The 19,616-nt window shown below is 40.6% G+C and overlaps 2 protein-coding genes across 2 annotated transcripts in view; one reads left to right on the top strand and one right to left on the bottom strand.

Moving 5' to 3' along the window:
* Nucleotides 1-19,616, bottom strand: part of GALM (galactose mutarotase) — a 106,075-nt gene that overhangs the window by 62,232 nt on the left and 24,227 nt on the right. The window lies entirely within an intron of this gene.
* The window catches only part of HNRNPLL (heterogeneous nuclear ribonucleoprotein L like), a 75,630-nt gene continuing 60,911 nt past the window's right edge, over nt 4,898-19,616 (top strand). Inside the window, exon 1 of the mRNA XM_027621331.2 lies at nt 4,898-5,027. Within this exon, the coding sequence (XP_027477132.1) occupies nt 4,917-5,027 (111 nt within the window). The 5' untranslated portion in view covers nt 4,898-4,916. The remainder of the gene's footprint in view (nt 5,028-19,616) is intronic.

Genomic DNA, 19,616 nt, shown 5'->3' with positions numbered 1-19,616 from the left:
CCCCTAGATTCAGGGCCATGCGTGAGCAGTGCGGGATAGAATCAGCCGATGTTTGTATGTTTGACTCTGCTTTCTTGGTGCTTCTGTATCAGGGGTGCATAATCTAACTTGTGCTCTACAACTGTTTTGCAGAGAAGATGGCTTTTCCTATTGTTTTGTCCATAATTGATCTGGGCTTCTCTAGAGCTCCCACCTACATAGTTAGCTGCTGTTAGTTGTGGTGGTGGTGATTAGCTGGATGTCTGATTTGGTTTAAAGCATGGTGATGCTGATAATTGAAATGATCTCTCTGAGCGTGTTAAAAGATAAACTGAGGCAGATTAAAAATTTGAAGAGCTTATTTGAGTGAAACTCAACTCGAATGGGCAGGACAAAACTGGAAGTGGTTAGGAGTAAGACCTTTCTAGAGAAAAGGTGGATGTAAGGAGAGTGTTCATTGGTTATAGTTTAGTCTAGTTGGCTGTTCGTGATTGGTTGTCTTTAGGTTTCAGTTTCATAACCTTGAGGAATTTACAGGCTTAGATTATGGTTTGCTTACATAGGCTGCCCGTCGCATTAGGGCCACCTTGGTCTAATGGCCCCCTTATTTAATTAAATTTTTTAAAAAAGATTTTATTTATTTATTCATGAGAGAGAGAGAGGCAGAGGGAGAAGCAGGCTCCCAAGGAGCAGGGAGCCCGATGCGGGTCTCGATCCCACGACTCTGGGATCATGACCTGAGCCGAAGGCAGACGCTTAACCATCTGAGCCACCCAGGCGCCCTTTATTTAATTAATTTAATAGGTATGTTCAGTTTCTCTTGGATAAAAATATTGTAACTCTCAGATAACCTCCCCCTTTGCCTGCTTCTTTTCCTAATATGGTGAGCGGGTGTATGGAGAAGAGGCAGGGGTGTGGCTTAGGAGCCTACCACAGCAGGAAGGCTGGGGTCCTCAGGCTGGGGGTCCTCTGCCTCCATGGCTGCCTTGTCCACCTGTTTGCTCTGTGCTGTGCTGGTTCCTAAGCTGCATCCTCCAGCAGTTACCAGGTGGCCCTTCATAGCCTTAGCAATGCCTCCTGGGAACACTGACCCCCTCTCCCTTGCAGACTTTGCCTCCCCCCAGTTCCCTCTGACTCTGGACCCTGAGCCTGCTTTGTCCTCCATTGGACCCCTGCCCAGGGGGTCCAGGGCAGCCTCTGCAGTGGTGTCTTCTCTTTGTTTGGTTCCTGATCCTCCCTGTAGTAGTCTCCAAATAGCCTCCCTACCTCTGGCCCCCAATCTCTTTTTCTTGCTTTCTTTTTAAAAATTTCTTTTTAAAAGATTTTATTAATTTATTTTAGAGAGAGAGAAAGAGAGCATGAGCTATGGGGCGAGGGGAGAGAAAAGAGGGGCAGAGGGGGAGAGAGAGAATCCTAAACGAAGCCCAACAAGGGGCTCCATCCCAGGACCCTGAGATCATGACCTGAGCCGAAATCAAGAGTCAGATGCTCAACTGACTGAGCCACCCAGGTACCCCACTTTCTAAAACATCATATGATCATGTCACTCCCTTCCTTCAAAACCTCTTAAGAGCTTCTATTTTCTGAAGGATAAAGTTTAAGCAACTTAGGGGAGGCTGGGTGGCTCAGTTGTTAGGCGTCTGCCTTCGGTTCAGGTCATGATCCCACGGTGCTGGGATCAAGCGCCGTGTCGGGCTCCCTGCTCTGTGGGAAGCCTGCTTCTCCCTCTCCTACTCCCCCTGCTTGTGTTCCCTCTCTCGCTGTGTCTCTCTCTGTCAAATAAATAAATAAAAAATCTTAAAAAAAAAAAAATAAGTGCTTCACTCTTGTTTAAAAAAAAAAGAAAGTTTAAGCAACTTAGTCTGGTACACAAGACTTGAAAGGATTTGGCCTCAATTTGCTTTCTAACATCATCTCTCCTTCTCCAGCCTCACACACCCATCTAGCATATCATGCTCTTTCGTGCCTCTGAGCTTATACATTCTTTCGGTCTGGAACTCTCTTTTTTCTCCATTCTTTTTTTAAAGATTTTATTTATTTATTTGACAGAGAGAGACACAGTGAGAGAGGGAACACAAGCAGAGGGAGAGGGAGAGGGAGAAGCGGGCCTCCCACGGAGCAGGGAGCCCGATGCGGGACTTGATCCCAGGCCCCTGGGATCATGACCTGAGCTGAAGGCAGACGCCTAATGACTGAGCCACCCAGGTTCCCCTTTTTTCTCCATTTTTTAGGGCCTAGCTCAAATGCTTCTCTGTGAAACGTTCTTTTTCTCCATCTGTGCCCAGATCTCTAGTGTGGCACTTCCCTTATTAGATCTATAAGGAAGATAAAATATTTTATTAACATATAATGTATTATCTGTTTCAGAGGTACAGATCTGTGATTCAACAGTCTTACACAATTCACAGCATTCACCATAGCACATACCCTCCCCAGTGTCTATCACCCAGCCCCCCCATCCCTCCCACCCCCCTCCCCTCCAGCAACCCTCAGTTTGTTTCCTGAGATTAAGAGTCTCTTATGGTTTGTCTCCCCCTTTGGTTTTGTCTTGTTTCATTTTTCCCTCCCTTCCCCTATGATCCTCTGCCTTGTTTCTCTCTCTTTTTTTTAAAGATTTTATTTTATTTATCTGAGAGAGAGAGAGAGAGAGAGAGAGAGAGAGAGAGAGAGAGCATGAGAGGGGGGAGGGTCAGAGGGAGAAGCAGACTCCCCGCTGAGCAGGTAGTCCGATGTGGGACTCGATCCCGGGACTCCAGGATCATGACCTGAGCCGAAGGCAGTCGCTTAACCAACTGAGCCACCCAGGCACCCCTCTGCCTTGTTTCTCAAATTCCACATATCAGTGACATCATATGATAATTGTCTTTCTCTGATTGACCTATTTTGCTTAGCATAATACCCTCTAGTTCCATCCACGTTGTTGCAAATGGCAAGATTTCAATTTTTTGATGGCTGCATAATATTCTGTTGTGTATGTATACTACAGGAAGATAAAATATTTTAAATTAAACTTTAAGGTTTAAGCAAAATATGATTCTTCACTAAATATAAAATAACTCGAACCCCAACTATGAATGGTGTCCTCTGTGCACAAGAAGCAGCCCCTGGCCATTAAAATAGAACCACTTTGAAACATATTTAAGTAATTTTTGAATAGGCAAGTCTCTGGGGCACCTGGGTGGCTCAGTTGGTTAAGCCTCTGGCTTCGGCTCAGGTCATGATCCTGGGGTCCTGGGATCCAGCCCCATGTTGGGCTCCCTGCTTAGCGGGGAGCCTGCTTGTCCCTCTGCCCCTCCCCTTGCTCATGCTTGCGCTTGCTCGTTCTCTCTCTAAAATAAATAAAATCTTTAAAAATAAGTGAATGGATGAATGAATAAATAGGCAAGTCTCATAACTGGCTGGTTAGGAGTGCTTTTGGTTGCAAATAACAGGATATCTGTTTGCAATAACAAGCAGCAGTAGGTTAACACAAAAGAGTTTTCTTTTTCTTACAAGACAAGAAGTCCAGAGCTGAGCAATCCAGCATGGGGACAGCTGCTAGAAATGCTGATGAGAACCAAGGCTCTTTCAAATTTTTCTGCTCTGCCTTTCTTAGCTGATGGGCTTTTATCCTCATGCTTGTCACTTCATGTCCCCAACAGGCTGTTGGCACCTCATGTTTGCCCTCTAGGCAGGAAGAAGGGGGAAGGCAACAGGGACAAAAGCTCTGCCAGTTTTATCTATCCCTTTGGCCGCTCCTCACAGCAAATATGGAAAATCAGGTATTTGCTTTCCAGCCTCTATAGTAGAAAAAGGCAGAAGAGGACCCTGTGAATGGCTTTGGGGTTGCTAATCCTCAGTGTCTCTCACGGGGCTCTATTGGGGTAGATTATTCATGAGATCAATTACAAAGAAGGACCCTGCTGGGAAGAGGGGAGAGAGCATGGTGGAAAAATCCCAGGTCCGTATAGTGTCTGTAGTGCACACTTGTGCAGCCACCTCCCAAATCTAAGTGTGGAACATTTTCATTATCCCAGTAAGTAAGCCCCTTCCCCATAGCAAGTCACTCTCATCTTTACCCCCAGGCCCCCAGGACCAGGCAATCATTATTTTACCCTCTGAGAACAAATGTTTAAAAGGGCGATTTTTCTGCTAGAAAGTCAGTAGAAAGCATTAATAAAAATGAGTTTCAGGGCAGGGACTTAGATTTAAATGTATCACGAAAGGCAATTCATCTGCCCTGGTAGAGTTTTTTTTGTGAAGGAAATGATTCATTATCTCACTCAGTGAAAGAATTTCTAAGCCCCTCATCCCTTTCCTCATTTGGTCCAAAAGAATCATGCTGTTTGCTAAATCTTGTCTGTTGTCTATTCCAACCTTTCTTAAAGCAAGTGAGACTTAGACAAAGTAGATACAAAGTTACAGAGTCAGAATTTGAATTCAAAAACTCCCTAGAAGGAAGGCTTTCATTAAAACAAAACAAAACAGGGCGCCTGGGTGGCTCAGATGGTTGAGCGACTGCCTTCGGCTCAGGTCATGATCCTGGAGTCCCGGGCATCGGGCTCCCTGCTCAGCAGGGAGTCTGCTTCTCCCTCTGACCCTCCCCCCTCTCATGCTATCTCTCATTCTCTCTCTCTCAAATAAATAAATAAAATCTTAAAAAAAAACAACAACAAAACAAAACACCACCCCCTTCCCCCGCAAGGCCTGAGGAAGCCAAACAAGCTGCTAATTGGTAGTGATAACTGGAGGCAGGTGCCTTTTCTCTCCTTAAATGGGTGTAGCCTGTCCCACTTTACATGCAAGAGATACTATCACTTAGCTTCTGAAATGAAAAGGAGCAAATGCACCAAAGACTCAGAGTAATTGCTTTCATTCTTGTTTGCAGCATTCCCTCTAACTGTCATATCCTGCTCCGCGGGGTACCTGTTGTATCTAGATGAGAGAGAAAACAGGAAATGAGGCAGGTAATTAGCGCGGGCAAACTACCATCACCAAGGAGCATCCAGGGCCACCGCTTTCTGATCAAAGGTTTGGGGATCAGTGAAGAAAACCAGAACATTTGCCAGGTAATACTGAAAATAGAAAAACTGTGCCCAAACAGAAGTTGGGGGGGAACGTTTCCATGAGCCAGCTTTTTGAGCTGGGGTTATGTACCACTTAAAGTAGAGCTCTTACCCCCTGAAGACCGCAGATTTGAATGTTGTTCAGTTGGTTTCAAACCCAGTCAGACTACCGAGTTTATTTTCCTATGAGCTATTTTTTTTCTTTTTCCTTTAATTACTATCACTATGGCAGAAAGATGTCCATTAAAAATGGTATAGGGCTACGTTAACTTTATGCTTATTTTTATCTTGTTTACTGAGATTTAAATGCATCAACTGGGGCGCCTGGTGCTCAGTCATTAAGCGTCTGCCTTCGGCTCAGGTCATGATCCCGGGCTCCTAGGATCGAGCCCCACATCGGGCTCCCTGCTCAGCGGGAAGCCTGCTTCTCCCTCTCCCACTCCCCCTGCTTGTGTTCCTGCTCTCGCTGTGTCTCTCGCTGTCAAATAAATAAATAAAATCTTAAAAAAAAATAAATGCATCAACTGCTGAGTGGGTACTTTAAAAACCAATAATACTATGTGTGAAGAAAAGATAAATCCCTATTTTAGATTTTTTTTTCCAATTTAAAAAGTTCGTAAATGAAAAATATTTCCGGTTTCCAGAACTGCATGGGCATTCTTAATAAGCACAGTTTTTTATTTGCTGCTATTTTTTCTTATTCTTTTGTTATTAAATTTTTGAGGCATGTGAAAAGAGGTAGAGAGTAATATAATAAGTACTGAAGTTTCAAATCTTTGCTTAAGAAATAAAATGTTACAAATAAAATTGGCCCTTCTGTGTATCTTTTCCTAAGCGCATTTCCCCATCTTTCCCCACAGAAGAGCCGAATTTGTGCCTGACTTGGGTTTTCACTCTCGGATATGCCTTTATCATTGTGACACATGTCCATGTAATATTCGTTTAAAGCAAGACAAAAGGACCTTTGTGCTAAGCTCCACATTACCAAATTGAGACCATGACAGTTTTGGCTCTCCCAGGAATGGTATCTTAAACCCATCACCTGATCAGCGCTATTAGGTAATCTGCCCGATAGATCCCTACCATCCCCTAAAGAAAAGTAACCTTGCAATAACCAGTCCGCCTATTTGCCTAGTACAACCTCCTTGTTCCCCCCTCCCTTCTGCCTATAAAATCCTTTATTCTGTACGGCTCCTCAGAGTTACCTTCTATCTGCTAAATTGGATGCTGCCCAATTCATGAATCATTAAATAAAGTCAGTAAGATCTTTATAAAGCCTACTCAGTTGAATTTTATTTCTTAATACCCTAAACAAAATCAGGTTTGTCTGCATATTTTATTTTATTTTTTTAAAGATTTTATTTATTTATCTGAGAGAGAGAGAGAGAAGGAGCCGGGGGAGGGGCAGAGCCGGGAGAGGGAGAAGCAGACTCCCCGCTGAGCAGGGAGCCCCAACATGGGGCTCAATCCTGGGACTCTGGGATCAGAACCTGAGACAAAGGCAGAGCCACCCAGGCGCCCCCCGTATATTTTAAGCTTTTCAAGATGAAGGAGGCACTACAATTCCAGCGTCAGTTTTGGCTTTGGGAAGTCCAAATAGCTGAATACCTACTGAAGGATCATTTTTGGTGCTCAGTTCAGGGCTCAAGGCGTGATCACAGGTCATGTGATCTCATAGGCAACATTAGAGCTAATCGGTACTGTCCTCTAAGTTACTCAAACAAGATGTTATTTGGATTTATTGTTAATATCTAAAAATTCATTTCAAATATAGGTTAACACTTAGATATAACTTGGAGTGAAAAACCTCTGTATATTTTTGTATGTTGAAATTCTACCAGTTGTTGAAGTAAAAGTATGTATTTATTATTGCAAGAAGAATATGCTGCAATAATTGACGATTGTCAAAGCTGTAAAAAAGAGAGAACCTTTCAACAGCTAAATAGGGAAATAATGCAAATATTCAGTACATTTGCTAGACAGTTTTAGGAAGAAAAATAGATTTTTATCATGTCAATAAAGGGAAATCCTTATAAAAATAAAAATACAAGTTGGAATAATAGAGATTAAGTTATATCCTAATTTTAATAATTGTCCAACTTTTTATATACTAGAATCTAAAACATTAAATAAAATAATTTTGGGGAGCCTGGGTGGCTCACTCAGTTGGGCAACCAACTCTTGGTTTTGGCTCAGGTTATCATCGCAGGGTCCTGGGATCAAGCCCTGTGTTGGGCTCCACGCTTAGCATGGTGTCTGCTTGTCCTTCCCCCTCCCCCTCTGTCCCTGCCCCCGCTTGTTCTCTCCCTCTCAAACAAATAAATAAATAAATGCTTTAAAAAAAGAATAAAGAAGAACTCTAATTTTTAGGTTTTTTTTTTTTTTTTTTTTTGAGTGTGGGAAGGGAGGAAGGAGGGGAAGAGAGAGAATCCCAAGCAGGCTCCATGCCCAGCATGGAGCTCAATGCAGGGCTCAATCCCACAACCCTGACTGAGAGCATGACCTGACCCAAAATCAGGAGTTGGATGCTTAACCGACTGAGCCACCCAGGTGCCCCTAATTTTTAGTTTTAAAATTCCATTGAAAAAAAAATTTTTTTAAAGATATTTATTTATTTATTTAAGAGAGAGTGAGCTAGAGAGAGTGAGCTAGCGAGAGCGAGCACAAGCAGGAGGAGCTGCAGAGGGAGAGGGAGAAGCAGGCTTCCCGCTGAGCAGGGAGCCCGATTCAGGGCTTGATCCCAGGACCCTGGGATCATGACCTGAGACCCCAGGATCATGACCTGAGCTGAAGCAGACGCTTAACCAACTGAGCCACCCAGGCGCCCCTTAAAATTCCATTTAGATCATGAATTGGTTAAGAAAAAGTGTCACTGGGAATAATTTTTTTTATGAGGATACATTTAGGATGTCAATTTTGCCATCTCAAAATTTCACCAAGAGGGAAAACTCCAAAATCATGCACAATATTTATAATAAATCATTTTTGATTCAGGCATCATAACAAATATAAAATATATGAAGAAAAAGTATTAGAGAAAAATTAGATGATCTCAGAATAGCTTTGCTGTTCTGAGCTCAGGTGAAAATGTGTCTATTTAACATCACTTGTAGTAGAACAGTGTCTGCAGGAACAAAATAGTACCTGACCATGCTAAAGAAATGATTGTTTATGTACTAGGATGTAATTGCTACTACAATTAATAAAATAACAATAATTTAAGATTCATTCTTGTGCCCCAGAAGCCATTCTTAGATGTTGACATTTATCTTTGTCTTCAACTAAATATTGATTTTTAACCTATTGGCCCTCTGCCAAAGTGTATATTTGGTGTACCTCAGTTCGTGCTATATATTTTAAGTAGTCTTCAACCGGACTTTTTACTCAACTTTATATTCGTGAGATTAGTTCATGTTGTTACATGTAATTCAAGTTATTCTGTTTCGCTACTGCTATGCAGTTTAGCATGAATTGTATGTTCAATTCATTTATCCCTGTTCTGTTGATGGAAATTGAGTTTGTTTTCAAATTTTCACAACCACAGCAAAACAATCTTGCTGTGTGCATTTGTGTACACAAATATCATCTTGTGAGGGCTTCTCTAATATTTGTACCTGAAGTGGTAGTGACATGCTGGGTCATATTTTTTTCACATGCTTTCTAAATCTTTATGAACTCAAAAGAACACCTTTGGACTGATGACTTCCAAATTGACACCTCCAGTCTTGTCCTGTCTCCCAGGCATTAGACTTCTATCTTCATCTGCCTAATAAGTATTCCAACTAGAAGCTTGGAGGGGCCACTGCCACTGTAGGCTTATCCTATTCAAGACAGAGCTCATGGTTTCCACCCCAGCTCTTTCCTTATAAAACACATGTGAGTGTCATAGTTACAAAAGCCTTGGGCATGAGAACTGTTCTTTACAAAATAGGAACATCATCTACCTAATCATCAAATTCTTTCTAATTCAGATTATTCTCCTCTTTTAAACATAGATAGATAGACAGGCTGGCCTTTCCAGCATTGCTTTAGAGCCGGGGTTGGGAAATGTTTTCTGTAATAGGCCGGATGGTAAATATTTCATGTTTGCTGGGCCTTAGGGTGTTCCTCACAACTACTCATCTCTGCTGTTGTAGTCCGAAAACAGCCACAGAGAATAGATGAACACATAGGTGTGGCTGTTTTCCAATAAAACTTTACTTGCAAAAATAGGCAGTGGGCCAGATTTGGCCCTGAGTCATAGTTTGCTGACCCTCTTCTAGAAAGTCAATGGTTGTCACATAAATGATTATTGGCTTCCTGGAGCATCCTGTGCCGAGCCGTGCATCTGAGAAGCAGCTAGGTTGTGGTTCTGCACAGTAATGGGGCAATTTGCAGCGCCTGACCCTGTGATTTATGATTTGGGTATGGTTTCTAAAGAAATAACATTCTTTATATGGTTTATAAAGAAAGACAACATTCCATGTTTTCTTTGCCTGTAATATCTTTGTTAATATCATGTGTCTCTCCCAGTGAGCACCCCCAGTGGTCTTGGGTTGTACTTCAGTATCAGATGCTCTGGCCAGTAACTACTCTCTAGTCCTCTACCAAAGTGATTTTTTTTGTAAACCACGTAGCCTATATTTTAAAGTCAGATATTTCTTCACAACAATTCCACCCTGAATGTGGCAAAAACTGGCCCAGAGTCCTTAATTATTTATATAATTAGTTATGCAGCATTTACTTCTTGGGTGATTTTGGCAGATTATGTCATTTTTCTGACTTTTTATTTGCAAAATGAGACTAATAATATTTATCATGTAAGTTTCCTGCAATGATGAAATGAGCCTATGTGTATAAAGGATCCTGTGGCCAGGCACATAGTATGTGCTTACTAATAATGAAGATGACAATAATAGCAAACACTCACATTGCAGTTGCTATACATTGTGCCTGTATTGACTTGAATAAACCTTACAATAATCCTATACATAGGGATTATGGTCATCCCAATTTTACAGATGAGAAACTGAGAGAAAAAGAGGTCACACTGGGGTGCCTGGGTGGCTCAGTCAGTTGAGCGTCGTCCGTTGGCTCGGGTCATAATCTCAGGGTCCTGGGATCGAGCCCCATGTCTGGCTCCCCGCTCAGCAGGGAGTCTGCTTCTCCCTCTCCCTCTGCCCTTCCCCTCCCTGGTGAGCTCTCTCTCTCAAATAAATAAATAAAATCTTTATAAAAAAAGAAAGAAGTCACATAGACTGGATTTAAAACAAGGCAGTCTGGCTCCAGAGTTGCCCTAATAATGTTGCCCTAATAAGAATAAAAGACTAAGAACATGCTCTAATTTCTTGATTATTACAGTGCTGCACTGTGTGTCTATCTTTGTTCTGATATCTTTGTCTCCATATTAGATTATTTCCTTAAAACTCCTGTATATTTTCATTTATAATATGAAATCAAAGCGTGGAAGGAGCCTTGTGATATGGAAGGGACCCTAAGAATTTAACACTATTTCAGTAATTCCATGAGAGGAGGGACCCCTCCACATCGATTGCTGAAGACCTCTTATTTCACATTTAAATAGTCCGGGAGTCCTTTCTGAAACTTCTGGAAGGAGATCAAGTTCATTAAAGTGATTTGGCCTCATGAGCACATGTATGAGATATGTGAGGTGTTGTATAACAAAGATGCACATGTATTATGTTTGTGTTATCATGTATTATAGCAGGCTACCTCCTTGCTATAAACTGAGCAAATGTGGGTCTAGGAGACAAATTTTCTCTTGCTTCCTTTTTTTCCTTTTTCTTTCTTTCTTTCTTTCTTTCTTTCTTTTTTTTTTGTGTATGGCTCAGGACCTATTTAAGAGCAATTTGATGCAGTGGTTGCCATGGTAAATACTTTTCATAAGAACTAAGTAATTGTTGAAAGCTGTTATAATTTATCATTATTTCAGAGTGATTTGAATGTTCTCACTTTCTCCTTTCATTTAAACATTTTATCTGCTTCAGACTTTCTTTTTAGATTTTCTCTGGAAAAGACATACCTCATTAAGGATTAGGATACAGTAATTAGAGTGAAAATATATGCATTTTTTTTCCTCAAAGAAAATTGTCAATATGGTGTTCTGCTTTTTGTTCTGCAGGACTTAAAGTATCTGACTCTGACCTCACATTATAGTTGCTTTAAACCAGGCAACAGATCCTGGTCTTCAACACTTCGGGGAAAAGAAGGGCAGTTGAGCCATTTTACCACAGAGGGAGTATTTGTGAATGCTCACATTATAAATGTGCTCAATAGCATCATAATGGAATCATACTTCATTCAAACTCTAAAAAACAAAATTTAAATGCAGTTTTATAGCAGAGATGAGTTCTGCAGCTGTGCTAACAGCATCTATTGCCAGGTGTCCTGTGGCTTATCCTGTTAATTGATACACGGCACCCGAAGATACCAAGATAATGAACTATCCTTAAAAAGAAAAGGACTTGGGGCACCTGGGTGGCTCAGTTGGTTAAGCGTCTGCTTCAGCTCAGGTCATGATCCCAGGGTCCTGGGATCGAGCCCCGCATCAGGCTCCCTGCTCCGCGGGGAGTCGGCTTCTCCCTCTGCCTCTGCCCCTGCCCCCCCACTCATTCTTTCTTACACATTCTCGCTCTCTCCTTCTCAAATAAATAAATAAAATCTTTTAAACAATTTTTTTTAAAAAGAAAAGGACTCTAACACACAAATGACATCAAGAACTTGAGTTGATATAAACAGGATTGAGAAACATGAGGTGGAGGATTTTTGTTGTAACCACATACTCATAAAAATAGCCAACCCAACAGAGCCCAAAATGTTCAGGTGTATTTTAATCACAGGGTGAGAGACTTGCCATGTATCCTTCTAGGGCAACCTTTGTTTTTGTCCCTCAAAATCTAAGACTTCTTATTTTCCTAAGATGATATTGTGGAACATCTATTGTGGACTTATTTGTTTTTCTTTCTTTTCTAGGATGCATGATAATCTTGCCCATTAGTGAGTTATCTGCACATACACTGAGCTCTCTTCTCTCTCCTCTCCCTGTCTCCCTCTGTTTCCTTGTCCATTCCTTCCTTATCTTCCTCTCTCCTCCCTCCCTCCCTCCCTTATTTCTAGAGCATTCCAAAGGAATCAAAGACATGGTAATGGTATAGGTATGGGTGAGGATGAGTGAGGAAGATAAAGAAATGGAGGTGTATTGGAGGTTGAGTCATGTGAAAAACTCTGAATTATTCATCCTGAAATAATTTCTTTTTACTTTCTCTGTTATTAGTAACAAGTGATGTAACTTTCAGTTCTGTGTGACTGTATTGGCATCTAGGTGTTTCACATAGGTAATCTTTATATCCCTAATTAGCAGTCGTGAAAACAGGGTCTGTTTCAAAACAGAAAGCTCCTCAGTCTTTCACTCTGGCAACTCTCCCCCGAGGCCATCCAAAGTCTGTTTTTTATATTTGCCTCAAAACTCATCTTCTCCAGGAATCTTTTACCAATGTACCCCCTTCTGCTATCATCTCTATTTTTATTTTTTAAATTTTAAAGAATTAAAAAATACAGGTAAGTATAAAATACAAATTTTCTCACCTCCCAGAATTGAGAGCTGTTAGCATGTTGGCATATTTGCTTTTAGCCTTTATGTGTATTTCTATGTATTCAATAAAATCTTCCCCAATTCATTTGAGGTACCCTCCTCCAATGACCAACCATACATTTGAAGTGAATCCTTAACTTCATTTTCACTTTCTGCCATTTCTTCATTTTGTGTCATGAATGCTTTTTTCTTTTTCTTCCTTCCTTCCTTCCTTCCTTCCTTCCTTCCTTCCTTCCTTCCTTCCTTCCTTCCTTCCTTCCTTCCTTCCTTCTTCCTTCCTTCTCTCTCTTTCTTTTTTGGTATGGAATTCTTGGTGGTTGCTCTAGGACTTTTAGGGAGAGCGAGAGCATGCATGCATGAGCAAGGGTGGGGGGTTGGGTGGGGTGGGGCAGAGAGAGAGAGAGAATCTTAAGCAGGCTCCACACCCAGCGTGGAGTCCAACATGGGGCTCCATCTCACAACCCTGAGATCATGACCTGAGCTGAAATCAAGAGTCAGATGCTCCACCAACTGAGCCACCCAGGGGACCCTAGGCCATTTGTTTTTTTTTTGTTTTGTTTTGTTTTGTTTCTGCTGGATGGGGATGAGCCAGGTGGCAACTATAACCCCCCGAGGCTGGCCCTGCCTGCAGTTGATCTGTGAATCCCCTGGAGCCACCAGATTTGGTGAGGAGTTTGCTCTTTTCCTAAATGTAGCTTGTCTTTTCCCTACTACAATTCTGCATCTTGGTCCTTGGTACCAGATTCATGGAGGAGCTCAAATAAATGCATGATGCTGGATCTAACAACATCTGGGCCCTGTTTACTTCGGCTCCACGAATAGAACTCCAACTTGGCTTCTGATTTAATAACTGATCTAGATTTTTCTCTTGCTTGGCTGCTGGAAGGAAGCTCAAAACCAAAAATACAGTCCACCTGTATGAATAGGAAGGATCCTCATGGCATGTCTTTTGGGTATTAACTACATCATGACTTTATTTTCATTTGTCTCAATGTTCTTCATTTACACGTTTTTATCCTGTATAATTTATGAATCTAAAATGCCCAACATCTTTTTAAGTTAGGAGAATGAAAATCTAACAAACAATCTGCTATCGTGGGTAGGAGTTCTCATTGTTCTTGATCCAGGAGAATTCAGTGAGCTGACAAGTAACAGAAAAAGAAAATTTATAATTGGAAGGATTAATTATTTCTCATACTGAGGTACACATTAAGCGTGGTAGATATCTTCATTTATTATTTTTCTATGAATATTTTGTGAATCTCCTTTGTCTAATAGTTAAATATATTTTGAATGCATTAAATGAAATGGACAAAATATGATTTGGAGCCATAGCTTGATTTTTTTGCTTCAAAAATATTCAAAAAATAAAATGTACCAGCTATCAGTTTAAATCTTTTCCTTCTTACTTTGAACCTAGAAAGAATCAAGATTCTGTTTTTCTGGCATTTGGTGGACTGGCACTAACCTTCAGCAAGTGGCATGTGTGACCAACCTGTGTACTATAATCAGGAGTACCGATCGGGCCCCTTCTATGTTCCCCACCAGCCTCTTCTAAGTTCTAAAGCACCAGTGTCAGTTAGGTGGCTTTTGGTCTTTAGAAATCTTTTTGAAATGTGAGTATTCCTTGGAAAAGTAAATCATCTTTTTTTGGTAAAGATTTTATTTATTTGACAGAGAGAGAGAGAGAGAGCACAAGCAGGGGGAGTGGCAGACAGAGGGAGAGGGAGAAGCAGGCTCCCCGCTGAGCAGAGAGCCTGGCATGGGACTCTATCCCAGGATCCCGGGATCATGATCTGAGCCCAAGGCAGATGCCTAACCGAATGAGCCACCCAGGTGCCCCTGGAAAGGTAAACCATCTTAATGAGGATTTGTTTATAAGATGATATCTGGCCAGGAAACAAGAGTTTGAAGTAATACGACAAACAGCTAAGTGGGAAGGGGTACTGGGAGGTATGCTAGCCGGGGAGGAAACTTGCTTGTAATTTTGTCCAGGATGAGCCCCTAAGGTAACTGAGTACCCCTTTATTTCCCCCAGAATTTTAAGGCCTGTCTTCCTTCCTTTCCTTCCTACTTTCCTTCCTCAAATATGAAGTTCAAAGGGCTTTGTTCAATAAAAAAAATTATTATAAGAATTGACCAAAGAGGGGAAAGTCTTTTATACCACAGAGCAAATATCCCCTAAAGGAAATTTTCAGTAAATTTTTCCTTCAATGAGTCTCTATATTAGAATTTTTCCCTTCAGAAATTCTTTTTTAAATTGTCCCATAGAAAATCAAATTATACATCTCTAAACTGTGGTTTCCCAAGACTGTCAAGTTTCCTAAGACAAGATTCTGCACTAGCAAAAGTGGCACCAGTTTAAACAAATTCTATGGGATCGTCAGCACAGCTGATAGGTTTAGGGCAGAATTTCTGCCAAATTTTGTAAGATAACAATCAAGTACAGCATGACCTTAATAGATTCTTTTCTTATTTTAGCAAAACCACATTCTTCTCTGAGAAAGGTCAAAGTCAGAGCAAGGACATAGCTGCTTCTTGGTTGGTCTTTCATGAACTTATCCCTTGATATAAGATGCTGTAAGAACAAAAAGAGAATTTGCTTCATCTGGACACCTTACAGTTTCATCTCAAAGTACCTAACTCTTGGGGCCAATTTTTCATGGATTTATCTTGCTTTTTTTCCCCCCGGCCAAATAATGCTAAATCCTATTACTTTGAAAAGTTATTGGCTAATCTGAGTTTTCGAATAAAATATTTTTTTTCCTTCCATGTTGGGTGCAGTGCTTACTTAAAAGAAAAAAGAAAATGAAAAAAAAAATAGGGGCACCTGGCTGGCTCAGTCGGTGGAGCATACATATGACTCTTGATCTTGGGGTGGTGAGTTCCAGCCCCATGTTGGGTGTAGAGCAAAAAATAAAATAAAATAAAAATAAAAAGGAAAAAAAATTTTTCTATGTATAACTGCAGACTTGTGCTTTCTTTTCAGGCTTCTAGAAAATCCACATATGCCTGGTTCCACCTGCTTCCTATCCTCTACAATGCATCACCTTTTCTATCAAATGATGTCTTTCCTGGAACGTACAATTTCCATTGTGTTTATTGCCTCGGGGTTATTGGTCATAAAATTGGGCCAGATTTTTTTTTTTATAGTGCAGGTAGACCTTACTTGTGAAGAGCCAGGTGGACATTTGGGAAGCAAAGACATGGTGCTTGAGCGAGAGTTAGCCAAATTGAACTGCATTTAGCTTTGTCTTCAGGAAAGTGGTGAGGATACCTGGGGTTCTCAGGAGACATTTGTCACAGGGGTATGGTGACCTCATTTTCAAAACGCAGATTAGGGGCACCTGGGTGGCTCAGTCTGTTAAGCGGCCAACTCTTGATTTAGGCTCAGGTCATGGTCTCAGGGTTGTGAGATAGAGCCCTGTGTGAGTCTGTGCTCAGCAGGGAGTCTGCTTGAGATTCTTTCCCTCCCTCTTCCTCTGTCCCCCCACCCCCCGCTCTCTCGTTCTTTCTCTCTCTCAAAAATAAATAAATAAATCTTAAAACAAACACAGCCTAGAGCTGTATCAAAACTCAGCATTAGGGACACCTGAGTGGCTCAGTCTGTTAAGCATCTGCCTTTAGCTCAGGTCATGATCCCAGGGTCCTGGGATCGAGACCCACATCAGGCTCCTTGCTCAGCGGGGAGCCTGCTTTTCCCTCTCCTACTCCCCCTGCTTGTGTTCTCCCTGACAAATAAATAAATAAGTAAATAAAATCCTTTAAAAAAGCAAATCAGCACTAAATCAAGCTTGAAAACACCACATCAAAACAGAATGAAATTTATGGATCCCCACTTTCCCAAATTCCACAAAGTAACCAAAACTTCCACTGTTGCCAAATAATGCAGAGAAGTATGAGAAGTGGGGAACTAAAAAAGCCCCATGCTGGGAGGCAGGAACCTTGAACTGTCCTCCAACCAAGATGAATAGTTTAATGTGACCCCAGGCCTGTCATTTAAACTTTTTGCTTTAGTTGTCTCTTCTTGGCAGACTGAAGGCAAAAGACTGGGCCAGATGACATTTAATTAAAAAGCCCTTATTTAAAAACTAATCATGCTCATTGTAGCAAAACAAAATAAAGCAAGAAATTGAAAAATGCAGAAAAGGATAAAAAAAAAAAACTAGAGGAAACGCATGTAACTCATAATCCCACCTGCCCTGATAGATTAATGTTAATATAATGAACTATTTCCTTTTACCCCCTCCCCCCCCCTTTTTTTTGCATAACTGAGATCATTGATATATACAGTTTTATGTCTATGCATTGCTTTTTGAAAAGTAGTGGGTTCTGGGGCGCCTGGGTGGCTCAGTCGGTTGAGTGTCTGCCTTCGGCTCAGGTCATGATCCCAGGGTCCTGGGATCGAGTCCCTCATTGGGCTTTCTGCTCAGCGGGGAGTCTGCTTCTCCCTCTCCCTCTCCCTCTGTGTTCTCTCTCCCTTTCTTGCTCTCTCTCAAATAAATAAATACAATCTTAAAAAAAACCCTAGTGGGTCCAAAATGTGTTGTCCTCCACAAAAGAAGGCTGGGACAAATGGAAAAGCAGAACATGTTCTTGGGTAGGAAGACCTAATGGTATAAAGTTTTAGTGCATTAGGAATTGGTAGGATCCATCAAAAGTATAAATGGATATACATATGGACCCACTTTCAACAATGACTTCTAGAAATAGTATCTAAGAAATAGTATTCATTGCAGCATTTTTTTATAATAGCCAAAAATTGGAAGCAACACAAATGTCAATTAATATAGGTGTTGTTAAATAATTTATGGTACAGCTACTTTGGAATACTATACAGCTATTAAAAAGAATGAGTAAGTGCTTTTTGTATTGACTCAGAAAGATCTTCAAGATAGACTAAATGAAAAAAAGTTGCTGGAAAATGCATCTAGTATTTTATTATGCGTGTAAAAAAAGAAGAGGACAAAAGTTGTCCTCTTTGACCAGGAACAATCCCCTGGAAGGCTAAACAAGACACTATTAGTATTGATGAGCTGTGTTGGGGTTACGGTTGGGAACCAACTGCATTTGGGACAGAGTGGGACTGAGACTTTCTACTGTGTATATTTTTAGACTTGTTTGATATTTGGACAATATGAATGTATTATCTACTCACACTAAATTAAAATAGAAATGCAGAATTGCTCTCCTTTTGCTTACTAAGATGATGCAGTTGATTTACCATAAGTAGGACTTTCATTTTTAGTTTAATTTTAACAGTAATACATTTGCAGTGAAACACGATGCCACATTTCTTCAATTCTAAGATGCCTATTCTCCCATGTACTAAGATTTCTCTGAAACGAGAGTGATCTCCCTTCTCTTCTTGCACGTAAACATAGTACCACGCTTTATTGTGCTATTTGCCTATTGTTGCACATTAAGGTTGTTGCTAGGTTTCTTTTTTCTTTTTCCTTTCATTTCTTCTCCATGAATTGTCTCACACTGTTTATTGAATTGTGAAGAAGTGTTCTGTTTTGTTTTTGACAATTAGAAATAATGCTCCAACGCTCCAGTATAGTGTGGCACTTAAAAATATGGATTCTAGGGGAGCCTGGGTGGCTCAGTCAGTTAAGCGGCCACCTTCGGCTCAGGTCATGATCCCAAAGGTCCTGTGATTGAGCCCCGCGTCAGGATCCCTGCTCCAGTGGAGAGCCTGCTTCTCCCTCTCCCTCTGCCTGCCGCTCTGCCTATCTGTGCTCTCTCTGTCTTTATCAAATAAATAAATAAATAAAATCTTTTTTTTTTTAAGATTTTATTTATTTATTTGAGAGAAAGAGCACAAGCAGGGGGAACGGCAGAGGGAGAAAGAAGCAGGCCCCCCGCTGAGCAGGGAGCCTGACGCGGGGCTCCACCCCAGGACCCCAGGATCATGACCTGAGCCGAAGGCAGACGCTTAACCGACTGAGCCACCAGGTGTCCCTAAATAAATAAAATCTTAAAAAAAAAAACTTAAAAAAGATATGGGTTCTAGAATCACAGTGCCTGGGTTTAGACTGGGCCGTACTACCTGCCGGCTGAGTAGTTTGGGCAGTAACCTAGCTCAAGTCTCCTTATTTGTGAGATTGGGACTGCGACAGCCCTCTTTCATATGGTTTAGCACCATAGTTTGCACATGGCATAAGCATTCAGCAAATATTATCCTCTTTGTAACAAAAAATATGTGTTGATGTATAAGAATAATTTCTATACAACAGATTCCTGGAAATGGTATTATTTAACCAAAGGATATCAACACTATAGGACTCGTGATAGGTATTGATAATTTGCTTTTCACAAATTTGTATTAATTTACTTGCGTATCAGCAGTACAGTGCCACAAATGAATATATTTTTTCTTTTTTAAAATTTGGGACATAGTATTTAAATATGAAATTTTAATTTCTTTTTACTACTAGGTTGATGAAACTTTTTTTTACTCTGTATGTTTATCTATTGTTTATATTTCCTCTTGTTTGAATTTGTCTACTCTTGACTTCTCTTTCATTTTCTAACATGGTCTTAGTATTTATCTGATCGATTTATGAGTTCTATACAATATTGATACTTTAATTCTGTATTATTTATGCATTTTCAACTTGTTTTTTTTAATTTAGTGATTTTAAAAATAAACTCGTCACCTTTTAAATTAAAAATATGAAGATATTAAAACAAAAGAGCATATATAATGTATTTGTACAGTTTAAAGATTAAGAATAAATTGAACATGTCTGTACTCCCCACTCAGTTTAAGGAGAGCATTAACAATACTTTTGACGGCTGCAATTCTCCAGTCCCATTCTCCCCAAGCCCTGTGGGTGTGAAAGTTTGCATTTCATTTCTTGCTTTTAAAAATAATTTTACCAGGGACTTATGTATCCCTAAATAATATATTGCTTGATTTTGTCCATTTTCAACTTTCGTATACAAGCACTCATACTGTGTGCATGCTTCTGTAACCTGTCACAGTGCCGGTTCTA

The sequence above is a fragment of the Zalophus californianus genome, chromosome 8 (assembly GCF_009762305.2).
Source record: "Zalophus californianus isolate mZalCal1 chromosome 8, mZalCal1.pri.v2, whole genome shotgun sequence".
In the NCBI taxonomy this organism is placed as follows: Eukaryota; Metazoa; Chordata; class Mammalia; order Carnivora; family Otariidae; genus Zalophus; species Zalophus californianus.
This window is presented reverse-complemented; position numbering and strand designations above follow the sequence as displayed.